Below are 19,349 nucleotides of genomic sequence, written 5' to 3' on the forward strand. Positions count from 1 at the left end.
TGGCTCTACCCCCGGCACCGGGGGAGCCGGCGTCTTCGGCACGGCAGTCCCCGTCTTATGGGATTTTTTATGTCCCAGGGATGATGAACGGCGCCGAGGCACTTGCTGTGAGTGCGGTGCCGACGAGGTCCGGTGCCGTGGAGGCTTGTCCGACGTGGTCGGAATGGTCGGTGCCGCCGGGGCACCGCGCACCGAGGTGCTAGGTGCCGGGGCCTGACGCGCCGATGGAGCGTCCGGGCTAAGTGCCGCCTCCATAAGGAGTTGCCGGAGCCGAAAGTCCCGCTCCTTCTTGGTCCTCGGCCTGAAGGCCTTACAGATCTTGCACTTATCTGTCTGATGGGACTCTCCCAGGCACTTCAGACACGAGTCGTGCGGGTCACTCGTTGGCATAGGCTTAGCGCAGGAGGCGCACTGTTTGAAGCCGGGAGCCTTGGGCATGAGCCCGGCCACGCGCTGGGGGAAAAAGGGGGAGACAACCCCCTTAATCCCCTTTAACTATATAACAACTATTAAGAAAGTGAATAAACAACTATCTAACTATATACAACTAGAACTATAACTATAACTGTGAATAATGGAATAAGCTAGGGAGAGTGGAGAACAGCTACGCCGCGCTCCACAGTTCCAACGACCGTCAGGGGCGATAAGAAGGAACTGAGGGGGCGCCGGGTCGGCTGGGGTATATATTCAGCGCCATGAAGGCTCCACTCTAGGGGGCTCCACAGCCGACCCGCCGGTGTTGCTAGGGTAGAAAATTCTCCGACGATCGTGCACGCGGCGCGCGCACACCTAATGGAATGGATATGAGCAAGCACTCGAAGAAGAACTATTTTTATTAAACACCTTATGAAGTATTTAACTGTAATCCCAGTATGCCTTAAGAAGTGTTTAAGGAGATGTAAATCTAGAACAAGGCAGTGTTTAGCTACGTGTGAATTGCTGGAGGTTGACATCCATTTTCATAACTAATAGACTATTTTATTACTGAACATGGATTTGGAGCCACATCCTGTGTTAGGGATTTCAGTACAAAATAAATGCATGACTGCTATACTATAATGTATTCCAAGCTTACCTGGATAGGTGAAGAATGTTTTGAAATGCTGCTACGAGTGGGGCTGTGTTTAGGACTTGAAGATGTGTTTCGAAACATCTTCCTCAAATTCTCAGCTTCACTTTTATAATAATCTCTGTCCTCCTCCAATGTCTTGATAAAGGTATCAAGTCTTGAAGGAGACTTCCCTAGTGTTTTTTCAGATTCTGTTTCTAAAATAACCTTTTAAGTGCCAAAACAAAAAATGTGTTCATTGAAATATAACATTTTAAAATGCACTTATTTCAACACAAAGTGGATAAACATACTCTTCAAAATATTAAAGTGAAGTAACTGCTTGAGGATATTGGCACTTTCACATTTTGAAACATTTTCCCAACTATGAGTACGTAATTCTACAGTTGATCTAATAGGATGTTAAGATGGAAGAAACTAAATAACTGAACTACTTTTCCTTTTACAAGAGTTCTCCTTGAAACTTTCAGCATCTTAAATATAACAAAGATTTTGTACTTAGATGGCAACTTGAGAATGTTTCCTGATTAAAAGGTAATCCTGAGCTAAATAAACTCCAAGACAAAATGGGGAAGTGATGATTAACCCTTGATACATTACCACTAAGTTAACAGGAAGCACGATTAAACTACTGACTTAAATAGCAGTGATTAATTATTATATTATAACTAGGGCTGTCGAGTGATTAAAAAAAATTAACACAATTAAACAATAATAGAATACCATTTATTTAAATATTTTGGATGTTTTCTACATTTTCAAATACATTGATTTCATTTGCAACACAGAATACAAAGTGTACAGTGCTCACTTTATATTTATTTCGATTACAAATATTTGCACTGTAAAAAACAAAAGAAATAGTATTTTTCAATTCACCTAATACAAGTACTGTAGTGCAATCTCTTTATCATGAAAGTTGAACTTACAAATGTAGAATTATGTACAAAAAATAACTGCATTCAAAAATAAAACAATGTAAAACTTTAGAGCCTACAAGTCCACTCAGTCCTATATTTTGTTCAGCCAATCGCTCAGACAAACAATGTTTACATTTGCAGGAAATAATGCTGCCCGCTTCTTGTTCACAATGTCAACTGAAAGTGAGAACAGGCATTCGCTTGGCACTGTTCTAGCCGGCGTCGCAAGATATTTACATGCCAGATACACTAAAGAATCATATGTTCTTTCATGTTTCAATCATCATTCCAGAGGACATGCGTCCATGCTGATGACAGGTTCTGCTTGATAACAATCCAATGCAGTGCGGACCGATGCATGTTCATTTTGATCCTCTGAGTCAGATGCCACCAGCAGAAGGTTGATTTTCTTTTTTGGTGGTTTGGGTTCTGTAGTTTCCACATCGGAGTGTTAATCTTTTAAGACTTCTGAAAGCATGCTCCACACTTTGTCCCTCTCAAATTTTGGAAGGCACTTCAGATTCTTAAACCTTGGGTCAGTTAGAAATCTCACATTGGTTTTGCAAACCTGCAGCGAAAGTGTTCTTAAAACGAACATGTGCTGAGTCATCATCCGAGACTACTACAACATGAAATATATGGCAGAATGTGGGTAAAACAGAGCCGGAGACATACAGTTCTCCCCCAAGGAGTTCAGTCACAAATTTAATTAACACATTTTTTTTTAACTAGCATCATCAGCATGGAAGTATGTCCTCTGGAATGGTAGCCAAAATATGAAGGGGGCATACAAATGTTTAGCATATCTGGCATGTAAATACATTGCAATGTCAGCTACAAAAGTCCCATGTAAATGCCTGTTCTTACTTTCTGGTGACATTGTAAATAAGAAGCGGGCAGCATTATCTTCCATAAATGTAAACAAACTTGTTTGCCCTAGCGATTGGCTGAACAAGAAGTAGGACTGGGCGGACTTGCAGGCTCTAAAGTTTTGCTTTGTTTTGTTTTTGAGTGCAGTTATGTAACAAACAAACAAAAATTGACATTTGTAAGTTGCACTTTCACAACAAAGATTGCACTACAGTATTTGTATGAGGTGAATTGAAAAATACTATTTCTTTTATCATTTTTACAGTGCAAATATTTGTAATCAAAAATAATATAAAGTGATCAGTGTACACTTTGTATTCTATGTTGTAACAGAAATCAATATATTTGAAAATGTAGAAAGACATCCAAAAATATTTAATAAATTTCAATTGGTATTCTATTGTTTAACAGTGCGATTAAAACTGCAATTAATTACAATTAATTTTTCAGTTAATCGCGGAAGTTAACTGCAATTAATCAACAGCCCTAATTATTACTACTACTACTAGTAGGAAAAACATGAGGTTGTCATATCTGGTGTTGGTAATGGATGGTGAATTTTGAGGATGGTAGTAAACTGGAGTGTAGGTAACTATGTTAATTAAAGGTCATCTGCAAAGGAAAAAAAACGGTGTGGGTTTTTTTTATTTTTTATGATGTGTAAAGAAGATCTACCCATATTTTTCGGCTTGTTTTTTTTACTTTAAAAATGCCAGGAATGTCAAGTAACATCTTCCACATCTTCCTTAGTATTGAGGGGGAACTCTTTGGAGGTCTCAGATGTGGACTGCGGGGGGTGGGTGGGAGTGTGTCAAGCCTTTATTTGAGCAGGCAGAGGTGCTGAGTCTTTAACAATGATATCTTTTCTCCCAAGTATTTCTAATTAATTTAAATTTAAATAGATGTTAAACTGAATAAGAATCACTTTCTCTTTCACTCAAGTTTGACCTGATTAGAGTCCTAATAGGTTTATATTACATCAAGCTCCCCAGTCATCTACAGAATCTTTCAGGAAAAAAGGATAGACAAAACCTGATTTTCTAATATAATAGAAATAAAGCAGGGAAGAAGGCTTGAAAGGGTTTTTTAAATATGCACTCATTGCTGTTGGATGATAAACCAAATGTTTAGTTTTACAAGTCACCTTTAAAAATCGTTGAACGTTCATGAAATAAGATCTGTACACCGTTTGTGTTTTGGCTGAGAAAAATCCCATTTCAATACGAGTTAATTTTATTGCACAAGTGCTATAAATACATGTCTCAATTTAGCAAAACTATAACAATACAAAAAGGCTATTTTGCTTGGCAATGTTCAATGACAAGATCACAGGAAAATCTTTCATGGGGCCCAATTCATGGGGCTCTTAATTCCCACAATTCCTACTCACAGGATCAAAGCCACTAAGGCCCTAATCTGGCAGTGAGATCTGCAGAGGGGTCCTTCTACAGGGAGCTCATTAAAGGACTGGGGTCTAAGAAGCAAGTGTAATTACCAAAAGCCTTATACTGTAGGCATAGAAATTTGTGAAAAAGCTTAATACTGTAGTATGGTAAGAGGTCCATGTGATCTTGATAAATTCAAAAAATTACTTCCCAGTTAAATGAAGGAGTCTATTAATTATACCAATTTAATCTGGAAGCAAATAATATACATCCATTTTGTAACTCAGAAGTTTTTCTTGCTGATAAATTGTTTATTAGACGTTTATACAAGTTTGTGTAGATTTCCAAATATTTTTCAACGTTATGGTTATCAACATTTGGGGAAGACAGAATATTAAAATAAATATCTAAAGGATAAAATACTGGCTGTGTGTATTTCACATATATGCAGAATTCTGTTTTAGGAGTATTCAGAGCAGTCAATCATTTTGGATTTTGTAGAAAAGTTAATGAGACTCTCAAAAACAAAACAAAATTCCAAGTGAGTTAAAAGATAAAGGAGATATTATAGTCTATTTAAAGAATGAGAATTACCAATATACACCGAAATGGAAATATTCTCCATAATCTATTTTATTGAACCAGTAAAAACCAAAAGACAATTAAATGTACGTATACTAGTATTAATTGCTCTTTGAAACTAAAAAGCAACAGAGAATCCTGTGGCACCTTTAAGACTAACAGATGTATTGGAGCATAAGCTTTCGTGGGTGAATGCCCACTTCATCGGATGCATGCATTCACCCACGAAAGCTTAAGCTCCAATACATCTGTTAGTCTTAAAGGTGCCACAGGACTCTCTGTTGCTTTTTACAGATCCAGACTAACACGCCTACCCCTCTAATCTTTGAAAGTAATAACCTACATAAATACGTAGCTGTAAAAATATTAAGAATACATATATAACTTACAGATCTAAGTATTTTGATTGTGTGCTCCAACTTTCTAATATTGTTTTGCTGGCATCTAATTTGAGTCTAGAATAAAAAGTAATACAGATTACATTTATTTATTTTCAGGTAGTAAACTGAAAATACAGCATTTTTTGCCCCATTTTCTTATTCTTTTGAAGCATCTAATTGGAGCAACTCTTCCAGGTTGGTTGGACTGGAGACCCGCTATTTAAGAAGTTGAACCTTTAAGAATTAACTAGAACACAAATGTGCAGTCAATTAGTACTTTGCCTGCATAAATTGTACAGGATCAGGACAAAGAAGGAGCAGTGTCTGTCTGGGTGAGCAAAAAGAAAGTGCAGGATCCCCTTTTACCAGATCTGCATTTTCAATAAACTTTTGGAAATTGTACCAGTTTGAGTATTCCAAGGACTAAGAAGATAAGCATGTAGATACGTTAATCACACATGCATAGGTCAGCCTACCTTCCCTCTGAACACTGCTAATACATCACACTAAATGTACTATCCATGCACAAAGTGTGATTTTTCATCACTCTGTGAAATCAAAAGCAATTTTCACTGGAATACTCAAAAGCACTTTTCTACTACAACTATTACAACTTTCATCCCTCAACCATTTTGTCACAGGAGTGGCCATATAAAAAAAATAGCAAGGATGTATGCTACTTTCTTCCTCACAGCACCCCCCATAAAATGTTCATTCCAGCCATTTTAAATGGCAATATTCCAGTCATTACTGCCCCAATCTTGCGATCAGTTCCATACAGGCAGACTCTTCAGTGCACGGCACTGAACCCAACAGGACTTCTTACAAGCACAAGAGCCAGCTCACATGGATGCAATGCACAATTGGGGCCTTCATGGATTTTCTGGTTCTAAAATAAATTACAAAATCTGAGGCTTTGGATGTCTTCTCTCATGTGAGATATTCTTCTTCTCCCACCAGACGGGCCCAAAATTTAGTTAAATATTTGGGACTACTTCATCTAATTTACTACAAAAACTCATTCTCTAAATATTCATCCTACGATAGATCTTCAGCTTGTGTAAACTGTCATAGCTCCACTTATTTCAGTTGATCTGTGATAATTTACATCAGCTGAGGATCTGGTCCTCTTTTTAATAAATTCAACAAGCTCTAGAACACTAGTGTTCTCCCTCTCACTTTCATATACAGTTAACTGAAATGGTACTCTTTCCTCATCTGCTGAATAAATTCAAGATACAAGATCTCAAAAGGTTCAGTCATATACTTGAATAATTTATTTAGGGTAAGGAAAGGGTTCTTGTATTGCTCTGGAACGAATTAAGTTTTTTATTTTGAGCTCAGAGAAGCCAGTTTTTCCATATTTCAGGCTCTATGGCAGCACTTCCCAAATGTATCATATTGGCTATAGTCTTAACAGATACAGCGGTACTTCCACAAATCATGAGATGTGTGGCAGCCTCCTCTTGACCTCTCTTCCCCCATTTAAACGTAACTCTTGTCCTCAGACATTCAGTTTAACCCATTACACTAGGAGTCCTTTTCAAGACTTATCAGGTTGGAGTGTTCCAATCTTCATTACCCATTACTCTCTCTTTCCTTTATTCATTTTTAAGTTTTAAAATGAGTAAGATTTTACATTAAAAAAACAAAAAAAAATCATTTACCTTCAGGCAGAAACCATGGCTATAAAGTTTCATCCCAAAAGGTTAAATTTTATAAAACTTACTGGTTCCCCCTGTTTAGCATTTAATACCTTTGCTTCCTCAAGCTCCTGGTCAGCAGTATCCAAGACTAATTCTTTTTCTTTTTCCAGCTGTTCAGCTAGTTTGTCAACTACAGCAAGTTCTTTACACAGATACTCATTCTTATTGGTCAAACTGTCCACCTGACTCACCACCACCTGCTTACTATCAAGCAGTTCCATAACATGTTGCTTTAAATCATGGTTTTTCTTCTTCAGATCGTCAATCTACTAGGACCAGGAAGAACAAAGACATTTTACTTTTCTTAATCTTAAAAGATATAAACTGGAGGCATTTCACAGCATAAATATTTATTTACACTTTGCACTCAGTTTAGTAAGACACTGACAAGCCCAAAATTTTCATTAATTTACACTAGTAGCATTTTGTAGAGACGTAAATGACTATCCAAGGTAAAAGGCAGTGAAGAAACAGGCTCCTAATTTCCACCCTAAAATTAAGCAATCTGCTTCTGTTTATTTCTCTTATCCATCCTAGTTGTTTTCCTTTGATCAGCAGCTCCACAGATTCTTTGGCTGTTCTCTCCATGTGATGTACACCATTTGTTGGTCTCCCAGTGTGATATGTAACCTCCAGTGTCCCCTTGACCACCCTCACAAACTGAGCTGCTACAGTAGCATTCCTCTGATAATACTGGGAGAAGAAATGGCTCTCATGCTCTGCCTGAATATAAATTAGTCTTGCTCACCAAGGCTTTGCAAGTATCTTTTCCACCACCTGCATGTGGGGTCTATGTGCTTCCTGTGTGGTAAAAGCCAGCAGGGATGTACTAGGTTCATTATTGGTAAAGACTGTTAATATCCCCCTAAAGGGGAGGAGGACGGGGTACCTGATGTTCTTAAGGAAACTGCTTAAGAAACAATAACATGTCAATGATCATGCCACCTATTAATTTGCTCTGACCCACTCACTTTTGGGGAAAGTTGTGGCAGACACCCAGGCAATCTCTTGAGTCCTCAGATTTCAGAGATCTCAGTCAATCAGGCTTTAGACCTGGTATGATATAAAAAAACTGCACTGGTTGCACTGGTGAATGATTTCATAGTAATTGATAAGGATTAAGTGTCCATGCTGATATTATTGGATCTGTCAGATGCAATTAACACCAATCACCACAATGTTTTATTGGGATATCTGCAGGCATGAATAGCAGTCAACAGACCTGCCCTTGAATCATTCTCAGCAGGGAGGTCCCAAAGAGTGGTTTGGGACAAAAGTTTGTTCCTTCTGGAGGGTTCTGTCAAAATTGGGATTTTGCCAGTGCTAATTTTGTCACCCCTGTTGTTAACAGAGTTAACATGGAAATATGAGTTGCAACAACTGATGAGATCAGCTTCATATTTCCCCCACAACTGATCCAGTTGGTGCAATGGAATGAATAACCCAATGCAGTTATGAACTTGGAGAATGGATAAAGGTAAAGTGGTTGAGTCTTAAACCAGACAAAACCTAAGTAATGTCAGCAAGGGCGATATCTGCACACTTGGTTGAAAGAATACATTATTTTTTTAAATGTCTTTCAAGTTATAACTATAACATGACCAACATTTAAAATTACAAAACTAACAAAGGGGAAGCCAGCTGCTGCTTGACACTTTCATACCTGAAATAACTATCCACAGTAAAAAAATTTCCCTTACCCCACACAAACAACCTATATCATCCCCTCTATCCCCAAACCCTGGCTAAATAGACAGCCTTGAAGCATGCTCAAAAGATCACCATATTGAGGCTGTTTTGGACCATGAAGGAAAGAAGTGTTCTCCAAAGCTGAGGGCCCTAACAGAGAACACCAGGCTGGCATCTCCCTCTCTTTTATATCAACAGGATTCTAATTTGAGCAACTGTGAGAAGGTGAAATAGGCAGTTTTTCAAGTACACAGGATCCAAACCATTTAGGGTTTTTCATATAAAAAGTAACACCTTACATTCTACCCAAAAGCCAGATAGCACAGATCACGGAGCACAAATGTCACATTCTCCTACCAAAATTCTGCATTCTGCACCAGCTTCATTTTCCAGGTTGACTGAGGTACAGCCTCATGTAGACCATGTTACTATAACAATCTTGAGATGACCAAGGCACAAAAATGGTAGCAGTCTCCTGCCATAGGAGGATGGAGAAAAACATTCCTGGGCAATATTACTATAGGATAATTCAGCAACAGCCAGGAGTCCAAAAGCACCTGTAGATTATGAACTCTAGAAACAAATGGCAGGCACACATGCTAAATGTGAGGGACAGATATAATATACACAATAGCTTCTGATTTCTTCTCCCAACCGACCAGCATCACTTCAGCTTTGTCCAATTTGAACCTCAGCCAGCAAACTTTCCTCCATGCTCCAATTCAACCCAAGCACTGAGCCAGTAGTTCAACAGCACCGGCTGCTGGATCAAGTGAAACAGGGATATGACGCTGGATATTATCAACATACCAGTACTGCTACCCATACCTCCTCCCAGCTCCAATATACATTGAATAAAAAGGCACACAAGATGGAACCAATTGTGAAATTCCAAATGACATCACCCTAAGGGTTGAAGGGCTATTGCCCTTCACAACTATCAGAGAACACTAAATAAGGAAAAGATAGTATCATCTGAGGAACTGCTTGTCCATTTCCGTTAGTCTGCAGATAAGTTACTACTACTCTGTAATCAACAGTATAGAAAAACAGCTGATAGACCTAACAATATCAGTATGGAGATCTCAGATTATCCATGAGTAGGAAATCTACCACCACCACCACTACCACGGCAGCTTCTGTCTTGCACCAAGGTACATATCTAAATTGACAAGGGTCAAGAAGACTCTAGCTATTCTGAAGCTTGTCTTACTATAACATTCTATCTAATTTTAACCAAAGACAGAAGATTAGCTACTAAACAGGAGACAGATTGTTACATCAAATGCTGGTTTCTTGAGAAAAAGCCAAGCAACAGCTTTCTTAAGAGACACTGGCATTCTACACGCTCTCATTTGACAATATCCACCAGCAATGAATCAAGTTTTCTCTCTTAGCCTTCCCAGTCAGGTAGGACACAGGTTCCAAAGACAGGTTGTGGGGTCCCAAATCTTCTAGTGTCTCTAGGGTGACCAGGTGTCCCAATTTTATAGGGACAGTCCTGATTTTGCGGTCTTTTTCTCACATAGGCACCTATTACCCCCCACCTCCTGTCCTGATTTTTGACACTTGCTATCTGGTCAACCTAAGTGCCTCAGTGATTGTTACTGACCTAAACTCATCAAGAGAACGCTTAGCCTTTGTGCTCTCAAAATACCATTTGTGATTCAAATTACTTATGATTCAAACTAGCAATCTTGGAATCATATTAGCACTTGGGCTGTTTCTGGAAGATAGAATAGCACTTGTAATTAAAAAAAAAAAAATGTTCTTTCACCTGTGCCTGCTAGAAGAGAGTAACCTTTCCAGTGCTGACCTTGCTACCATCAGCCACTAGACAACTAAAATGCACTGTACAAGAGGCTGCATACTGGAACCATTTGGAAGCTTGAGCTAGAGTAAAATGCCACTGCATGCATATTTAGAGATGTGTCACATAGTGCTCTTATAACAACATTCACAGTCGGTGGCTTCCAATAACTTTCTGAATAGAGTACAAGGAGCTGCTTTTAACATATAAAGCCCTACTTGTTTCAGGGCCTAGTTAACGGAGTGACCGTCTCCCTCCCTATGCCACAGTTAAGATCTGCAATGGCACCTGAGTAGGGTTGCCAGGTGTCCGGTTTTCGACCAGAACGCCCAGTCGAAAAGGGACCCTGGAGGCTCCAGTCAGCACCGCCAACTGGACCATGAAAAGTCCAGTCAGCGGTGTTGCAGGGCTAAGGCAGGCTAGTCCCTACCTGTCCTGGCACTGCGCTGTGCCTCAGAAGCGGTCAGCAGGCCTGACTCCTATGTGGGGGGGGGGGGCGCACGGGGCTCCGTGCACTGGCTCCGCACTGCCATTGGCCGGGAATCGCGGCCAATGAGAGCTGGGGAGCGGTGCCTGTGGGTGAGAGCAGCTGTGTGGAGCCTCCTTGCCCCCTCCCACCCTGGCCTAGGAGCCAGACCTGTTCCTGGCAGCTTTTGGGGCACAGCGCAGAGCCAGGATAGGCAGAGAGCACTGCTGAGCAGGAGCTGACTGAGGTAAGCCTAACTCTGAGCCCCAACCTCCTGCCCCAGCCCTGAGCTCCCCCCTCCCAAACCTGGAGTCCCCTCCTGCACCCCAAACCCCTCATCCCTGGCCTTACCCCAGAACCCATACTCCCAGCCCAGAGCCTGTACCCCCTCCTGCACCCCAACTCCCTGCCCCAGCCCAGAGCCCCCTCCCACACCCTGAACCCCTCATTTCTGACTCCACCCCAGAGCTCACACCCCCAGTTAGAGCCCTCACCCCTCCCGCACCCCAATCCCCTGCCCCACCCCAGTGAAAGTGAGTGAGGGTGGGGGGAGTGAGCCACCGAGGGAGGGGGAAATGTAGTGAGTGGGGGCGGGGCCTCAGGGAAGGAGCAGGGCTAGGATGTTCAGTTTTGTGAGATTAGAAAGTTGGCAACCCTACACCTGAGCTGGAGCTTCCTCAACATAAATAAGGAATTCCTGGAAGCGTATCCTCGACTCTAGAATTAGCGTCCCATCTTGCTAACCAGACCATGAATTTGTTAGCATCCAGACATCTACAAAACCCCTTTTTTCCTCATAGGCACTTAAGTAGAGGGGCTGGAGATTGAGCATGGTTTAGGAGTCTTTAGTTTTTGTGGGAGAGCATATTAACTGGAAAATGTGTAATGATAATTTAATGACTGTGTGCATTAAATTTGGGGAAGTGTCTGCAACTCTACAGACCAAAAAAAAAAGTATTAACTCTACAGCCCAATTATATCAGTCTAAATGCAACATTGGTAACTACTTCACTGTTAATGATTTCAGCTGAAACATTTAGATATTTGGGACTGCGAACAAGTCTTGTGTGGATAACCATCATTTCCTCCTAATCTGGCCATTAGTCCTAGGAAGACTCCCCTCTCTCTCAATAACAGAGAGATGAAGGAATGACAGTAGTTGACCTCAAATGAATATACACAAAGTCACTAACTAAACTATGATGTTTTTTGTTTTGTGAAGTTCCATCAATATTTAAGGATGTTAAGTCATGCTGACATAACATCATCACATACTGACAAAACGCTATGATGTAAATGATGCAACATAGTCAGGATATCATGCCATAATTGATTTGGTTCTGCAACTCTATCAGTAAGAAAAGGCTTGCCAGCTCTACAGACTGTGACACTGATTTAAAGAACAGATGTTATTGCTGAGTTATCATTTCATGATATAAAATTATCAGAATTCCTGTTCCTTACAAACTGCCACCAAAGCAAAAAACAAAAAGTAGAAAAATAAAACAACCTTTAAATTCAGTTTATGGATGACTTTGTCTTTGTTCTTAGCCTTTCCTTCCAATTTAAAAGGTTTCTCACTGTCAGACACTGGATCCCTTATATTAAAATGGTCTTCTCTTGTTGTTACCTTTTGGGGGAATGGAAAACAGTATAAGTACTTCTGTGGAATGAATTTCTGCATGCAGTCATGAAGTGTGACCTTTGAAAATGGGAGAAGACATACTCCTGAAGATATTTCATAACAATATTTCCCCTTAAGGTACTTAACACTGCACACTGAGAGAATATCCTGAGATAACACCGTTCATGGATGCACCAGAGAAGCTAAAGATAAATTTTGTACATTTCATTTTTAAAAACAAACAAAAGGTTTTAGGTTAGTCTGGTAGTTTAGTGGAATTGTTCTACAATCCCATGCAAGACAGCTAGATTTCATTACTGGTCTCTTGCTCCTCTGGCCAGGGAGCGGGGTGGGAGAGGGAGTTAGCAGTAAAGCATATAGATTTTCCATTCCTTTGACAAGTTTAAAAAGCGAAAGTGGGGAGGATCTTGTTTCAATTGAGTCTGACATTATTAATAATTAAATTGATGCCAATGTTATCTATCATCTTTTACAAGTATAACAAAATATCAAACAAAAAAGCAAATATAAAAAATGTCAACAAGCAAAACCCAAAAATATATTAAACAAAGTGGAAAATACATTTGTTTTCTTTAAAAATATAGCCTAGGGCCCCACACTACTAGGGCCCCACACTACAAAGGCCTGATATTTTGATGTGGAAAACTAGTAGCATAGAAGCAATAAAACTCAATTCTGAAGCTGAGAGTAAATTGCAGTAAGAATAATAAACAAAATTCTATAAATGAGTGAGTGTAAGTATAGAAAAAGCCTTACATTTAACTTAATTCTACAGGTTAGGTTTAGGCAGTGTAATGACCTGAATAAAGCAGTAATTGAAGAATAATAAACATAATGAAAACAAACTTCATATTTCTGAACAGACTGTACACCAAAAAGAAAAAGTAGGAAACCTGGCAAGAAAGCCATTACAACAGTCAAACCAAGAAATAACTGAATCATACATCAATGATTTAGTAACAAAGACAAAAAATTACAAATTTTAAAATCTATACATTTTAATTATTGACTTAATATGTAAAACATCAGAGTCCGAATTAAACCCCAAAATTGTAGAAATGGGAGTTAGGGCTTGATCCAACACCCATTGAAGTCAACTGGAGTATTTCCACTGAATTCAGTAAGCACTGGATCAGACCCTTAATGCAGAAAATAAAATAACCCAGTTTGGAAGCAAAAAAGTTTTGTTATTTTTATTTTGTCCATATTAAGCAATAAAAGCAGCTAGTTGCTGTCCTAAAAAAATAAAGAAACTAAATTAGCTATAAGAACAGGAGTACTTCTGGCACCTTAGAGACTAACAAATTTATTAGAGCATAAGCTTTCGTGGACTACAGCCCACTTCTTCGGATGCATTCGAAGAAGTGGGCTGTAGTCCACGAAAGCTTATGCTCTAATAAATTTGTTAGTCTCTAAGATGCCACAAGTACTCCTGTTCTTTTTGCGGATACAGACTAACACGGCTGCTACTCTGAAACCTGTCATTAAATTAGCTATGGTTTGCATATAAATGATACTTAAAAGCATCAGACTAAAGGGGAAAAAAAAGCAGTGGACCCAAAATAGAACCTTGCAGAATACCCACTGACAATTCATAGGAGAGAAACAAATTCCTTTGTAAAATCAGAAGACTGATTACTGAGGTAAAACTCCAATGATGTACATACCCTTATGTTGTATATCAAATATATATCCTGATCCTGCAAATACTTCCACAAGTGTGTAACTTTACACATGTGAGTAGTCACATTGACTTCAATGTGTGTAAGTGTTTGCAGGACTGGGCCCTCTTACATAACTGAAGTGCAATGCTCCTATCAGTTGTGTCAAATATGATAGCAAAAAAATAAAGAGAAGCCAGCTGGAGACACCCCAGGGGGAAAAGGGTATAACACAAAAGCAAAGTGAACAATGTAGTGGCAGAAGACATCATATTAGTTTTACAATTGTTTTTAAGAGGGGTTCCTTCTGTAGGGATAAGCTAAATGGAAAGAAAAGGAAAGGAAATGGAATTGAGGGGGATGGGGCAGGGAAGAAGCAGATAACAGGAGTAGACCTGAAGAGACTGTGAGAAAGAGGTTTGGAGCAAACAGCCAGTTAAAACAGGACACAGAAGCTCCAGTCAAAACAACTGTAGAAAGTTCTCTAAAAGTCCAAAAGTCCCTGCTTCTGCAGCTACTCCTACCAGCTGGAGTAGTCCTGGAATAGCCACTGGATCTAGCCCTGAAAAAAATCAAAACTGTCTTGTCTATTTAGATTGTAAACTCTTCAGGGCAGAGACTGTCACAGTGAGGCCCCGTTCTTAACTGGCCTTAAAGCACTACTAAAAAAAAACAAAGATTAATAGTAATTAATGATTAATAATAAATCCAAGAATCTCAAAACAGATGACAAACTATTTGAGGCAGTAGTGGATACATTATTATAATCTTATAAAATGACAAATTTGGTAAAATAATCATCTCTACAGAATCATATTGAAAATTATCAGGAAAGTTATTGTCATAAAGAGATGGCAAAAACTGACCATATGTTCTACTCATGTGGGGAATTCTGCGCCACTGCGCTTGTGCCGAATTCATGTCCCCCGCAGATTTCTTTGCTTCCATGCAGAAAAATGACTTTCTGATAGGGAAGCTGCAAGAGCAGTCACGCACTACTCCCTAGCAGCTTAGGTACAATGTTTCAGGCACCCAGAGCAGCCGGCAGAGAGGTAAATCACAGTGGGTCTGGAGAAACCCCACCCAGTGGCACCTACCCTAAACTGGGATCAGCTGCTAATCCCAGCTGGGTTGGAGGCAGGAGAGGATGAGACTGCCTCTTCCCCTGCAAGGAGCCGCTGCGACTGTGTCAGACCCACCCCCAGAAATCTCCCCCAGCTGCAGGAAGCTCAGCATCCTCCCCTGCTTCCTGCCCCCATCACTCTTCAGCTGTGGAAGGAGGGGTCACTGTATGGGGAGCTGCTCCCCCATCCACCCAACCTCTGTGCATCTGAACCTCCCATACCGAGACACCCTTGCCAAGCCTCACTCGGTACATCCAGAACCCCCCTAGACCTCCATACCCAAACCCCACCCCACCGAACCTCAACAGCTGCATCTGGAGCCTCCCTGCACCCAGACCCCCTGCCTACGGAACCCCAGCCCTGCACCCCAACCACCCCCACTGAGCTCCCTGCACTCAAACCCACACCCTGATGCCCCATCCTCTGCACCACTCTGAGCTCCCACATCCAGACCTTCATGCCACTGACCACCAACTAGCTGCACCCCACCAAGTTCCACTCCCCAAGACCCTCACCCCCTCTGAGATCCCCACACCCAGACCCCTCTGCTGAACCCCAACAACCTTCACCTGGAAGCCCCTGCAGAGTCCCATTGCCCTTGTACCTGGAACCCCCACAATGAGCCTTTGTGCATCCATATCCCCTCACTGAGCTGCCTACACCCAGATTGTCCCACACAGAATCCTCTCACCCCACACCTGGATCCCCCCCACACTGAGCTTTTCCATATTTGGATCCTGTCTGGTTGAGTCTACCTGCCCCATACCTGGTGCATCTGGCACAGAGGGGCATGGCCCCAAGGTGTTTCTGGGGCAGGTCCAAGCTTTGTGCTATGTCAGGGTTGGGTGCAGCCTCACCGCTGAGTCCATGTCCTGGAGGTGTGGGGGACTGCAGGGTGATCTCCCACCTTTGTGCAGCCACTGGTCTGCGCTCCCCACTGCCATGCTGGAGCCTCTGCATTTATTTATTGACAAATAAAATGTGCAGAATTTTAAAATATTGTGCGCAGAATTTTTAATTTTTTGGTGCAGAATTCCCTCAGGAGTAATGTTCAAACAGTTTTAGGACAAACTGAAATAAAAAAATAGGACAAATACTAGTAATTAAGGGTCTGATCCTGCTCTCATTAAAGTTAATATGAGTTTTCCCAGGGATCTCAAAGAAACAGGATTGGGCCACAAATATGGGTGGGACAAATTGGTTCAGTTAAAAAAAAAAGTGGTCATGCTGTGGAAGGAAACCTAAGGATATACTGTAGATCACAGACAACATGCACCCTGATCTCCTTGTAATGGGCACATAAAATAAAAATCGGTTAAGTGAATGTAAAATAATAGTATTTTATCACAGATTACAATGAAAGATATTAGATGCAAAATAATGCATAAGGGTTAAAGTCTGTTGCTATAAAAATCAACAGAAAATTCACTAGATCCAGCCCTGAAAAAAAGCAAAACTAGCCTTGCTCTTTTTTTTTTTAAACTTAAAGGTAACTTTGAAAACTAACAAATTTGGGATATAACAGAACCTGAATATATATGCCTTTACCTATTTTTTATAAGTCTACTATGTCAGATCTATTTGACCTTAAAAAAACAAACAAGTGAAGCTTTGCTAACCCCTTACTGAAACTTGCTAATTTACACATTGTGAGAAGGGAAGGGAGGGATAGCTCAGTGGTTTGAGCATTGGCCTACTAACCCCAAGGTTGTTAGTTCAACCCTTGACAGGGCCATTTAGGGATCTAGGGCAAAAATCTGTCTGGGGATTGGTCCTGCTTTGAGCAGGGGATTGGACTAGATGACCTCCTGAGGTACCTTTGAACCCTGATATTCTATGATTCTTGTATAAACATGCTACCCACTGTCTTTAGAAAGTAAATATACCAGAATACCTTTATGCAATAACCTTTCAAAATTCTCTTTGCCAGGGCAGTGGTGGGTGCTTGGAAGAAGGGGGGGGCGGAGTGGTGGGGAGGTTAACCAGTGCATAAAATAACATTTTTCCATTCTGTCAAGTATCAGGGGGTAGCCGTGTTAGTCTGTAGCTACAAAAACAACAAGGAGTCTGGTGGCACCTTAAAGACTAACAGATTTATTTGGGCATAAGCTTTCCTGGGTAAAAACCCCACGAAAGCTTATGCCCCAATAAATCTGTTAGTCTTTAAAGTGCCACCAGACTCCTTGTTGTTTTTCCATCCTGATAGTTGTAATGGTGGGCAAGCAGCTTTTGTGCCTGACCTAGGAAATTCTGACATTCTGCAAAACAGGTGCAGATTTGATAATGGCTTTTTCTTTTTAAAGTAAACTACACTATCTGCACGGAAGTAGTCTATACACTAAATACACCTAGATTACGCGTTTCTAAAAGTAAAGAAAGCTACCCAGAAGCTAAGGGCACTTAGTCTCAAACAAAGCCCAACGTCTCTCCGTGCCCCCTGCCTGTCAGCCGGAGTCAAGCCGTCACCATGGTGATTGCGGGGCCAGCCCTTGTCCCGGGTCCCCAGCCTATGCTCAGCCTCAGCGCCCTGTGCTCCGACGGCCCCGCGGTCACCCGCAGTCGGGGAACCTGCGCCTCGCGCCGGGTCTTACGGGGGGTGGGGGGGGGCGAGGGGTCTTCCCAGCGCAGGCTGCGCGAGCCCAACCCCAGGCCTCACGCGCCCGCCGGCAGGGCAGGAGGGGTCCCCGGCTCCCACCAGACGGGGCCGCCCCCCCAGCTGCCCCGGAGAGGGGGGGTCTGTACCTGCGCGGGACACGCCGCTTTCCTCCTCCTGCGCCCCGGGGACTTTCTGGCGCTCATGGCGGCGGCTCCCCCGGCTCTGGCCGGACTCCGCCACCGCCCCCTCGCACTTACCCGCCGTGGCGCCCGCTTCTCCCGCTCCAGCCCCGCAGCCCAATCAGAGACCCGGCGCCGGCTCCCCCTGCTGGGCAGGGCAGGGCAGGGCGGCCTCGCCTCGCAGCCAGGCGGGAGGAGGTCTCTCCTCCCGGTCACCCACAGCTCACTGCCCCCGGACTCCGTCCAGCCACCCCTCCTGCGCTTCTCTCGTTACCTGCTGCATTAACCCCCTCGCTCCCCTGCGCTCCTCTCCTGGCCCCTCCCCCGCCCCCGCCCCGTTCCGAGCCGCGCGCTCCATCCCCCCAACCGCCGCTCGCGCTCGCTCGCGCACACAGCGGGCGGTGAAGCGCGCGCTCGTCTCGTGCCCTTCTACCCCCCAGCCCACCTTCACTCACCTGCCTTCACGCGCGCACCGGGCAGAGACGCGTTTTCTGTTTCAAGGACAACTCCTAAGTGCTCCCCACATGCATGCTCATATTTTTTACTTTAAATTTGCTGTCAATGGGGTGGGGGTGGGGGAGTGATGGGTAGTATTAGTGGTCCAGATATGGGGTCATTTGAGCAAGGGGCTCCTGAGAGTGAGCCTCCACCCCCAGAAAAGCCTCCAGCGTTTTACAAAATCATTAGATCGTTATAGCGTGTGGTTTTTTTAATGCACACCTGAGGCTTAGATGATGGCTCTGGTTGTCCCCCAATTTATCTCAGGCTTACAAGCAGGCTCTCCAACCAGCCCCTGCATGGGAAAGCTATTCCCAGCTCCTCAGGCATGCACCCCCTCTGGAATATAAATCCAAAATTATACCATCTTGCGCAGCACAAGGAACTGTACAGCATAAGCTCATAAAATTCACCCTCTCCCTCAATGTGGAGAGGAATATGCAACAGCCTTTTGCCCCTGAGTTAGGATTCCCACACACTGGTTTAGATAAAGCAAAACCAAGTTTATTAATTACAAAAAATATATTTTAAGTAATTATAAGGTATAGCAAACAGATCAAAGCAGATTACCTAGCAAATAAACAAAGAACACAAACTAAATTTAATATACTAAATAGATTGGATATGAATAGCAGATTCTAACCCTAAGAGAGATACAAGCAGGCTGCAGATTTTTAAGAGGCAAGCTGCACTTGCTTTGCAGTTTGGAATCCCCAGGTGTTTCATTCACAGGTTAAAATTCCTTTAGCCTGGATCCAGCACTTCCCCC

General features: G+C 42.1%; 1 protein-coding gene across 16 annotated transcripts in view; it reads right to left on the reverse strand.

The window, feature by feature from the left end:
- The window catches only part of TSGA10 (testis specific 10), a 75,098-nt gene extending 56,697 nt beyond the window's left edge, over positions 1-18,401 (reverse strand). For 2 of the 16 annotated variants that reach the window (XM_065591629.1, XM_065591640.1), the window contains exons 1-5: positions 18,050-18,235; positions 12,388-12,507; positions 6,963-7,178; positions 5,216-5,281; positions 1,076-1,276 (exon numbers count right to left, since the gene is read on the reverse strand). In XM_065591629.1, the coding sequence (XP_065447701.1) occupies positions 1,076-1,276; positions 5,216-5,281; positions 6,963-7,178; positions 12,388-12,507; positions 18,050-18,106 (660 nt within the window). In that variant the 5' untranslated portion in view covers positions 18,107-18,235. Of the gene's footprint in view, positions 1-1,075; positions 1,277-5,215; positions 5,282-6,962; positions 7,182-12,387; positions 12,508-15,049; positions 15,167-18,049 lie in introns of those variants that run through there. The other 14 variants (XM_065591620.1, XM_065591670.1, XM_065591664.1 and 11 more) reach the window with 14 other exon arrangements.
- Between the last annotated feature and the right edge of the window lie 948 nt (positions 18,402-19,349).

The sequence above is a fragment of the Chrysemys picta genome, chromosome 1 (genome assembly GCF_011386835.1).
Source record: "Chrysemys picta bellii isolate R12L10 chromosome 1, ASM1138683v2, whole genome shotgun sequence".
Classification (NCBI taxonomy): domain Eukaryota; kingdom Metazoa; phylum Chordata; order Testudines; family Emydidae; genus Chrysemys; species Chrysemys picta.